The 11,021-nt window shown below is 30.8% G+C and overlaps 2 protein-coding genes across 3 annotated transcripts; both read right to left on the reverse strand.

Moving 5' to 3' along the window:
• Positions 1–3,297: 3,297 nt before the first annotated feature.
• Positions 3,298–5,018, reverse strand: LOC11417797 (GDSL esterase/lipase At5g03610). Its single transcript, XM_024775091.1, has 6 exons — positions 4,958–5,018; positions 4,647–4,844; positions 4,142–4,413; positions 3,899–4,030; positions 3,721–3,802; positions 3,298–3,515 (listed from the first exon to the last, which is right to left on the reverse strand). The coding sequence occupies exons 1-6, from the start codon at positions 5,016–5,018 to the stop codon at positions 3,298–3,300; spliced, it is 963 nt and encodes a 320-aa protein (XP_024630859.1).
• A 2,429-nt stretch (positions 5,019–7,447) lies between these two features.
• On the reverse strand, positions 7,448–11,021 carry LOC11422362 (GDSL esterase/lipase At5g03610). 2 transcript variants are annotated; one of them, XM_039829857.1, is made up of 5 exons: positions 10,874–11,021; positions 10,555–10,749; positions 8,371–8,543; positions 7,971–8,283; positions 7,448–7,897 (listed from the first exon to the last, which is right to left on the reverse strand). In XM_039829857.1, the coding sequence occupies exons 1-5, from the start codon at positions 10,932–10,934 to the stop codon at positions 7,680–7,682; spliced, it is 960 nt and encodes a 319-aa protein (XP_039685791.1). In that variant the 5' UTR covers positions 10,935–11,021; the 3' UTR covers positions 7,448–7,679. The 2 variants fall into 2 exon arrangements, with proteins under 2 accessions (XP_039685791.1, XP_003591765.1); XM_003591717.3 differs by having other exon boundaries at positions 8,371–8,636; positions 10,874–11,020.

Raw genomic sequence — 11,021 nt, forward strand, 5'->3', positions numbered from 1 at the left:
ATTTCACATGCATGTAGAATACGTATAAATACTACTCTAAAATGATCATGTCGTATCACCGTATGTCGTCAATGATAACGTATACGTTAAACTTAATTAAGAGTGTAGGAAATATGCATCATAAGCGTTGACATGATGATAATGCACTAAAATTGCACTTTTAATTAGAAATATCAAATATATATATAAATTGATCGTTCGATAGTGAAAAAACAATACGTCTAATTGAGCATTATTTCTACTTTAAGGATACACATGAATGAACATGTGCATTTAAGGTACGAACGATTAGATGAATGGTTGGAAAAACTGATAGGCTAAATTCAAATAAAAAGAAAGATAAGATTTATTACTCTCTCATTACACACACAATATGTATGAAGATTATAGATGAAAGATTGGATAAACGGTCGATAGGCTAATGGAACCTTCATTTCATCTGTATGTATGTATGTACGTAACCTGATAATCGATCATGCAAAAATGTACTGTATATCATCCATACCGTTGCGAAATATTTAATTCTTTATAAAATTTATAGAGAAAAACATCTTCTATATATGTGTGTGTTTCGATTAAGTGGGCAAGCCATTATTTTAAGTAAGGATAAAGATCAAAATTAAATGTCAAATAATCAAGAATATTAAAGTTTGTTGGGAAATTTATGATTATTTCTCTTGCACAACCTTCAATATGAAATGAACCCTTCTCCACCTCTGATTCCGACTTCAAATAACACTTCTCCCATGCTTGTACTAATAATATAATATCAGTAGTACAAGCATGTTTTTCTTCAGAAAAATACGAGGTAATCTTGACAACATTACCTCATTTAGAAAATACTTAGGATCCAATTCAATTTATATCCAACCAAATTTGTTCAATTTCATTCTAGTGAATTTCGCAAGATTCGTCTCTTTATTGGTTAAGTGTAGAATTAAAATGAACATAATTGCTTGAAAAGAAAAACATATTTGTTATCAATGAGAAAAAAAAAAAAACAAGAGAAACTAAAATCTTAGGCGCTAAAAGTATTAGGGGTGTTTGCGGTGCAATTTGGTTTAGTTCGATTGATTTTTTTTAAAAAACTAACCAAATTAATGCGGTTTGGGTTAATGCAGTTTTTTGCAAACAATTTTTTTGTTTACAACATTAAAGTCAAATTAAAATGCTAAAACACAACTTATTTTCAACAATGTTATGAATTTCATCTGACATTACAATTTCATTTTCATCCAACAATGTTTTCAACAACACCAAATCAAAAAATATGGACAAAAAGTAATTTTATTTAGTAAGAAATGCAAAAGATTAAGACTTTATCATTCTTTCTATGTCCTCGTATGTCTTGTGCGGGGAATTGTTTTAATATATATGCCGTTAAAAAAAAGACTTTATCATTCTCTAAAAATTCAAGTAGCATGTAAATACATTTTTGAAATTAAAAACAAAGAAGAAAATTAACAAGAGAAAAAAAAAATGTTATTCTATAAAAGTTTTTTTTGAGTTTCTATGAGCATTGAACTATGTGAAATAGGTTTAATTAATGATTTTTTATGTTGCTGTTTGATTTGGTTTAATCTTGTTGGTAAAATAAAAACTGCAAATCGAACAGAACCCTACGGTTGAGTGATAAAATAACTAAAATACATCCGAACCAAATACGATTTTGCAATTTTTTATTTAGGTTGGTTCGATTTGTGATTTTTCTTTTGAGTTAGTTCGATTTTAAACACCCAACTAAAACCAAAATAAGAGGGCAAACATTTCAAACCATGGGTGGAGCCAACCCCAGCTAGCCTGGGCACTAGCCCAGACGCAACTTCTACTTTCTTTGTAGCAAGTCCAACTCAATAGCCCTTTTCCTACTTAAAAAAAAAATTAAATATTAACATAACTGTTTCTATTTTTCAGGCGCGTACAAAATTGAGAAGTCTTCTCCTTCTACTTCTACTTCTATGTTATTTTCTTTGTTATTTGTTCTATTTTGTTGTTGATGCTTGTTGTTTGTTTGTTAATGGTGAATGAGTTGATTATTCAAATTCTAAACCGCAATTTAGAATTGTTAATTATCCCCAAACCCTAATTCATAATTGTTGATTCTTCTCTTTGTTTGCGTGTTTTTTTTTTCTTCTAATAAACTAGTAACTTTTATGTTGAATTGATACTCTGCAAGCCTAATTTTGATTTCCTTTAATTAAGAATAAACACACATCATTGTTCTAATTTAGTTCTTCAGATTTTTGCAAATAATTTTTTGCTGCAATCTCTCTAAATGGAAACATCACTACTGAAAAAACAAAAATTAGTGAGGGATATTTAGTGAGGGAAAACATGAAATCCCTCTCTAATTCCGTCACTAAATTTTGCGACCAAGGAATTTGTGAAAAATTTTATTTTTTCCGTCACTAATTTCCGTCACTAATTTTGCTTTTTCTAGTAGTGCATGTCACCATATATGTTAGAGAGGGTATAGAATAATGGATAATTAGTGTAGTAAGAGTTGTTAATCAAGTGAACTTCTTGAAGTACGCATAGTTTAAGAAATTTGGAGATTACATTATTCTGTTTTTCTATAGGTATTATGTGTTCAGTTTTCCTAAAACTAAGGATCTATGCTGACATGCACTATTTGATAAGCAAAATTGTTTAAATATATATGTTTCTATACTTTCTGACTTGGGTGATAATTTGATCAAGAATTTGTAGTATGAGGCATTGAACTTGAAAGCTAACTTTGTAGTATAAGTTTAATTTTATAGCAACTACTAAGTTTTATAGCATTGACAATTTTTTATTCTTATGCATTTAGAACAAATATACCTCTATAAAACACGTGTACCTCTAGAAACATTGAGGCTTCAATTTTGTTATTGAGAGTATTCATAATTTTAGAACAAGTATTTCTTCCAAAAAATTTAATGATTTGAAAGAGGTCGCAGAAATGGCATTTATCTTATAATTTTATTTAGCACGTTATTGGTAGGTTATATTTTATCTCTCTTATTTCAAATTGTATTTTTGTTGTAAAAATGATGAACCTCTTTTATTTCGATTTCTGACTATTTATATATATTATGTCACATATGAATTTGTGATAAATTTTTTGCCCAAACTCTATAGAATTCCTGGCTCTGGCACTCCCAAACCCAACATTTAGTCATAGTTGCATGAAGAATATAAATATGATAAGAGAGAGATGAGAGAATATGTGATTGGAAAATAATTATTAAGTGTTTCAATAAGATGCGTAACATTAGCATGAGGAATACAAATCTACATAACTATCAAAAGTTTTCATCCATGATTAAGTTGACCAAGAGAAGATTGCAACAATGTATAGACAGCTTGCCAACCATTTTGAGAAGGATGTACACCGTCCCAAAAGAATGAAAGCTCTGGTTTCTCACATACACTATATTTCTTTTCTCCTTTATCATCCACACTTCCACAATTATTTTTCAAACCATCTCCCACACAACACGCTTTCAATGGATTCATCAGTGTTGAGTTTTCTGCAACAGAGAGAAAAAGTAAGCCATCATCAATTTACAATTACATTTTTAACAAATCACAATCAATCGTATGCTCAACTTTACTACAAAAATTACGAGACAATAGTCAGATCATTAAATTTTTGTTATTATTTCAACTTTTTCTATATATATATATATATATATACCATGCTTATAAGAAGAAAAAAGGTTCAAAAGAACGTACCATCGCGCTTTTTCTGCAAAGTTTTAATTATAGAGAGGAAAGCGTTATAGAGGTCTAATGTCACGTAAACCGGTTTTCCAACCTGTTGGTTAAGTTGTAGTACAGTTTGGAGTAGTAATTTGTTGTGATTTTCTGAGACCAAATTCAAAAGGTCGACGCAACTAAGATGAAAAGTTACAGCGTTTATCCGAGGTAAACACCCGAGTGGTTCCAATAACGCAATTGCTACTTTATTTATTCCTAAATTGTGGATGCGTTGAACATTTATGGATAGTTGATTGATAAGGGTTGTAGTGAAGGATTTTATCTCCTACCAAAATAAAAAACATAAATATATTAATAGAGAAAATTAATTAGCAATAAAAAAGTCCATGGCTTAGTGTAAGTATAAATGTGAAGTAAAATTATGTTAACCACTCACTATAATGCTTTTATTGTTTACTATAAAAGCCTCGTAATCGTTGCCAGCAGCTGTCACAAGGGCAACAGAGGATTGAAGGTCTTGTTTGGTATAGACATTTTTTTGAATTAACTTCTCAAGTGAGTCAATTTGGACAGTCATATTTGGTCCATCCTTCACCTTCAATGTTTGGAAAACACCTGTTCCTCCAAAAGCAAAGTTGATTCCATTTTGTAGAGTTGAGGAATTTCTCAATGCATATGGTGCAGGGGTTTCAATTTTCAAAAAGGAAGCTGCATGTAATAACACATACATGCATGAGGTTAAGTGAATGAATCAAATCAAACCAACAGTGCAAATTAGTATGGCTATGCCCAGTTTTGTAGTAGTTATTTGACAAACCCTAGAGGTCATTAGAATATAAGAACAAAAATATTTTATGCATACTAACTACCATGCATGCTACAAAATCGGAATAATCTAAAAGTGTGATTTAGTAGTATTCCATAGATGAGAAGATAGTTACCAATATAATCGGTAAGAACACGACCATCACTGAATCTTCCAACAGGTTTACCAGGAAATGTGATTCCATAAGGTTGCTTGTACGATGGTGAGCCCACAAAATTTCCTGTGTCAGCATATGAATCTCCAAATACAAACAATTTTACAGAGTTGCTGTTGTCGTATACACCATATGATTTCTTAGTCCCTTCAACTACTTCTGTAACATTTGCATTAACTTATGTCACATGATTTCGAAACAATAAAAATGAATAAACCAAAGACATTTAATTGAATTATTATGATGTTGGCTATGAATATATGCGTTAATACCTGATAAAATGAAAAGGAGAAAAAGCAAAGGGAGAAGCATGATTATGAGTTGCTTTGCCATTGATGAACATAAACAATTTGGTGATGTGAAAGTGTATCATTCTCTCCTATCCTATTTATAAGCACAAATGGTTGATGTAGGTTACTATAGATAGAAAGGTCACAGAGTTGACCAGAAATGGGTCAATAATGATTAAGTAATTTCTATTGTGAAATTTTTGTATTGACTATCAATAAATATTGACAGCCCCATCTCTTTAATATATAAAATAAATCATTTATACGTCCTATTTATTGGTTTATTCAAAAGTACAAATGTCCTATTTATTGGTCCATATGAAATTATGAATATGGAATAATGAAATGATTTAATACTATACGAAGAAAGTAGTATCAATAACGCTTGTTAAGAAAATCAATTATCCTTATACCGTATTTAATATTTTAACATTTACCAAATTATTTATGGGCTGAATTAGTCAGCCGATGTCGGATGAGTTTTGTCAATTGTGCTATCCTTTTGCGGTACCAAAATCTTCAACGGTACCAAAAAAAAATTGTGATATCCTCTAGTTTGAGTTGGTCGTATAGTGTTAGTTTGAGATCTTGAAATGTGTTTATCCTTAAATTTGATTCAAAAAAGAAAAAACAGTTTAGGGTTCCCTAACTTCTACCGTAGAACGATGGATACAATTTTATTTTTTTTAAGAATGTACAATTGTTTTTGAGTTGCTACACTGACAAATGCATAAATAAAGGAAGAAATGTAGGGTAAAAATTGTGAAAATAAGTTGGTTTATAATTGAACAAAGTATTTATAATGTGTTTATTGCCTATAAACTACATTTCTTAACCTCCATTCAACTAATTTCCACGATTGTTGCGTGATAACTCTCTTGATAATTAGATCATTGCACCCCACGTTCGACATCAATCTCCTCTCCCTGGTATGGTCCATTGGCAAGGCTCGTTTGGTGTCGAGAGTAGGGATTGTGGCTTTGCCACGTTATTTTTCAGTCCCAATATGTTTTGACTCGGATATAGAGTTCTCCTCAAAGTCGACCGATTCAAAATAACTCATAACTAGTCAATTTTAAATTTTCATGAATAAATAAGGTGTGTCTAATATGGACCTCTAAAAAAAGGTTTTGGTTTGATATAAGATTCACTCTAAATATAATTTATCATTTGATTTGATCGTATTATTTTTATTTGAAAATATGTGTTACTTAATTCTCAGTATTCAAGTTGTTTCTTGTCTTGAGAACGCAACTGTCAGAGAACCTTCCATAAGATTGATTAGAAAAAGTGATTTCATTAAAAGGTTTAAATGATGGTGAGGTAAAAATAATCTCCGGTATCAACGTATTTAATCTCCAAATACAAAGAGTTTTACAAAATCGTCGTATGTCTCGTATGAATGATGACCTCTTAGTCCCTTATGCAAAGATGATATTTGAATTTGCATTAATTTGATTGCATGTAAAACCCAGTAAAATCATGGCTAAATCATGATATTTATGGCCCATTTTCTTAAGAATATTTAAAGAAAATATTTCGGTATTTTAGTTATGCACTACTACTACACTTAATTAGTAAGTGTATAGTATAGTGTTTTTTGTTTTGTTTTCTGAATACAATAGAATAGAATATATATATATATATATATATATATATATATATATATATATAGTATTAGTGCATGTATTGGGTGATTCACACGCATGTAGAATACGTATAAATACTACTCTAAAATGATCATGTCGTATCACCGTATATCGTTAATGATAACGTATACGTTACAGTTAATTAAGTGTGTAGGAAATATGCATCATAAGCGCTGACATGATGATGAACCGAAAATACACTTCTAACATTAATCAGCTTGGGTGGAGTTGCCGTCCAGTTGTGCACCGGTGGATAAAACCGGCCCCAAGAAGGTATAAGTGTAATATAGATGTATCGTTCTCCTCTTTGTTTAACACAAGGTAGGTCTTGGTATGTGTCTTAGAGAAAAAGAAATATTATTATAGTTGAAGCTTTTGGCATGTAAAATTTAATTATTATAGTTGTCAATCATATAAAATAATTATTTTTATTCAAAAAAACAACTTATTTATTATTAATTTAAGGAATTCAAATGAATTTGATTGTTTAAAAAAGAAAACATATTTTTTATGGAAAAAATTTAATGTATTGTGTCCAATATTTGATTGCCACTAATATAAAACATTCATTTATCAAATTCACAATTTTTTAAAATAAAATTCACAATTTTCTTAAAGTTTGTTATAAGCACAAAAAGAGATATTTATAAAAAGCATCTTGATTTTGTCTATATTTTATCAATGAGAAAAAAATTTGGAAAAACAACATAAACTATAATCTTATGTGCGAAAACCAAGAGAATCAACCTAAAAAACAAATATTATGTTAACGTAGTAACTACTACCGACCGTCTAATAAAAAATGAACGGCTGAAATCGAAACTATGCGAAACTACAGTGCATAAATTTAAATTGTTAGATTGTTTTTTTGTGGCTGAGATCACCTGCTGCGTGGAGTAGTTACATTAGGCAATCCTCCGGTCCATCCCAAGAGGGCATACATCCTAAACCCTTAAGTCATAGTTCAAGCTAGAGTTGACGAACAAGTAATCAAGTTTGATAAGAGAATATGTGATTATTGGAAAATGATACAAATCCATAATTATAAAAAGTTCCTATCTATAATTAAGTTGATGGAGAGAAGATTGCAACAGTGTGTAGACAGCATGCCAACCATTTTGAGAAGGGTGAACATTGTCCCAAAAGAATGAAAGCTTTGGTTTCTCACATAAACTGTATTTCTTTTCTCCATTATCATCCACTTTTCCACAAGTATTTGTCAAACCATCTCCCTCACAACATGATTTCAGTGGATTCATCAGGGTTGAGTTTTCTGTACAATGGAGAAAAAATCAGAAAGAATATATATAGTGGTTGATTGGTAAAAAAAGATCAAAAGGACATACCATCATGCTTTTTCTGCATAGTTTTAATTGTAGAGAGGAAAGCATTGTAGAGGTCTAGTGTCACATAAACTGATTTTCCAACTTGTTGTTGGTTAAGTTGTAGCACAGTTTGGAGTAGTAATTTGTTGTGATCTTCTGAGACCAAATTCAAAAGGTCAACGCAACTAAGATGGAAAGTTACCAAAGTTATCTCAGGTAAACATCCAATTGGTTCCAATAATCCAATTGCTACTTTATTTATTCCCAAATTGTGGATGCGTTGAACATTTATGGATAGTTGATTGATAAGGCTTGTAGTGAAGGATTTTATTTCCTACCAAATGAAATACAAAAAAACAAACATATTAGTAGAAAAAATTGAGATATCAGCAAGAACATTGAAACCAAAAAAACCACTTACCGTAATGCTTCTATTGTTTACTAAAAAAGCAGTGTAATCATTGCCAGAATTGACGACAAGAGCAACAGAGGATTGGAGGTCTTGTTTGGTATAGACATTTTGTTTGATTAGCTTCTCAAGTGAGTCAATTTGAACAGTCATGTTTGGTCCATTGGTCAATGTTTGGAAAACACCTGTTCCTCCATAAGCAAAGTTGATTCCATTTTGTAGAGTTGAGGAATTTCTCAATGCATATGGTGTAGGGGTTTTAATTTTCAGAAAGGAAGCTGCATTTAATAACACATACATACGTACATATATGAGTAGAGTAATGATACATAGACACCATTAAATGGCAATACACCCTTTGACAACCACACAAAAATCTGACACGTAGTCACATGGACCCCGCACAAACACACTTTCTCTTTTCTCTCCTCTTCTCTCTTCCTAATGCATGGGGTGTACAAGGGTGTATGAGAATAAAGGGTGTCTATGTATCATTACTCATATGAATAATAGCAAAATGAGGTTGAATCAAATCAAACCAAGAGGAAAAAACAGTAATACGAACTAGTAAGCCTATTATGCCCTATTTTGAAGTCCAATTTGTACATTTACTCTCTTGGTATTCCTTTTTTTTCACTTATCAAAAAGTTATATTTCATGCTTGTTAATTTAAACCATGTTGGTGTGACGTAACCTATAAAGCACAAACATTAACACCCAACATGTTACACCGATCAAATTTTAAGAAAATGAAATAATTAAATGTATTAACAATTGTTGGTGTCGGACATGACACATGCCAGACACTGAGACACATTTTCAATCAAAAGCGTAGGTACAACAATGGATATAACTAACCATCTTAAGTTTAAGTGGATATATCCCCTTTCAATCATGTTTTTCTTATCACGAGGCTCAAATTTGTGACATTGTTTAAGATATATGAATCTAGTTCCACTCTGTTCAACGCAATGTTGATTTTATTTTTGTTGGTTTGCAAGTGTGAGTTATATGTCACACATCGGATAAAATAGTAAAAGTTGAACACCTTATAAGTAAGATGATCCATAAATCCATTGCCTTAAGGTTTTGGGTAAGAGTGTGGTGTCTCTCTTGCTTATGTGGTTGTTCTAGCCTTGATGTGGACGGTCCCCGACCCAACAATTTTGTGGTATTTGTAGATAAATAAGATCACTTTTACAAAAATTTATTATTTATTCTAATTTATTTGATTTTTTTAATAAATCATATGCTTAATTTTATTGAATCAAATTCTTTTTGTTTTAATTAGACTTCGATTTTTTTACACGAGAAAAATAACAGCTTATCATTGATAATCAAAATGTAATAAAACAGGTATCCACCCCAGTAATGTTTGAAAATATGGACTTATAATATGTCACACTCACATAATACTAGTAACTTTTAATTACATTTTATGAAGAATTAACTTATTCTTTCTTTAAAAAAAATGAAGAATGAACTTATATAAGAGTTCTCAAAACAGACCGGTTCAACCCACAACTGGTTTGTGGGTTGAGTCCTCTATTTTTTTTAAAGAAATTCTAAACTGGATGAAAAATGATTTTAAAAAATCGAACCAAAAGTACAATAAAAAACAGCTATGTGTAAAAATGTTTTGCATGCATTCAACCAAATATGTTGTTATTATGACGTGATTTGATTGAATACATGTGTACAAAAGAATCGTTAGATAGTTCAACTTGTTCAAGAGGCTACGTGTAAAAATGTTTTAGATGCATTCAATCAAATACGTCGCTACTATGACGTGATTTGATTGAATACATGTGTGAAAAAGAAGGGTTGGATATATAATTCAACTTTTTCAAACTTAGACGAAAGGTTCAGTCCACTATGACGTGATTTGATTGAATACATGTGTAAAGAAACGAATTAGATAATTCAACTTATTCAAACTTAGACGAAAGATTCAGTGCGATTAATCAAATCATTCACTACTAATACTGTATTTGTATGTGTGAAGAAAAAAAATTACATGTGATAAAAAATTAATCTCATTTAGTTATTTGACCAACTCTACTCATAATATGACAGAGAGATAATAAAGAATGAGTAAAATTAGTTTATGCTCTTTGATACTAACTACCATATGCTATAAAATCGGATTGATCTAACAGTATGATTTAGTATTCAATAGAGAGAGAAGATTGTTACCAATGTAATCGGTAAGAACACGACCATCACTGAATCTTCCAGCAGGTTTACCAGGAAATGTGATTCCATAAGGTTGCTTGTACGATGGTGAGCCCATAAAATTGCCTGTATCAGCATATGAGTCTCCAAATACAAACAATTTTACAGAGTTTTTGTCATACACACCATATGATTTCTTAGTCCCTTCGACCACTTCTGTAAAATTTGCATTAATTTATGTCACACAATAGAAAACCAATAAAAATGAATAAACAAAAAAATATGAACAAACCAAAGACATTTAATTGAATTATGATGTTGGCTCTTAATGATATAATACCTGATAAAATGAAAAGAAGAAGGAGCAAAGGAAGAAGCATGATTATGAGTTGCTTCGCCATTGATGATAGAGATTGGTGATGTCAAAGTGTATTTTCTCTCCTGTTCTGTTTATAAGCAACAAATGGTTGAATAAACTCCCTTAAAAA

The sequence above is a fragment of the Medicago truncatula genome, chromosome 1, assembly GCF_003473485.1.
Source record: "Medicago truncatula cultivar Jemalong A17 chromosome 1, MtrunA17r5.0-ANR, whole genome shotgun sequence".
NCBI classification, from domain to species: domain Eukaryota; kingdom Viridiplantae; phylum Streptophyta; class Magnoliopsida; order Fabales; family Fabaceae; genus Medicago; species Medicago truncatula.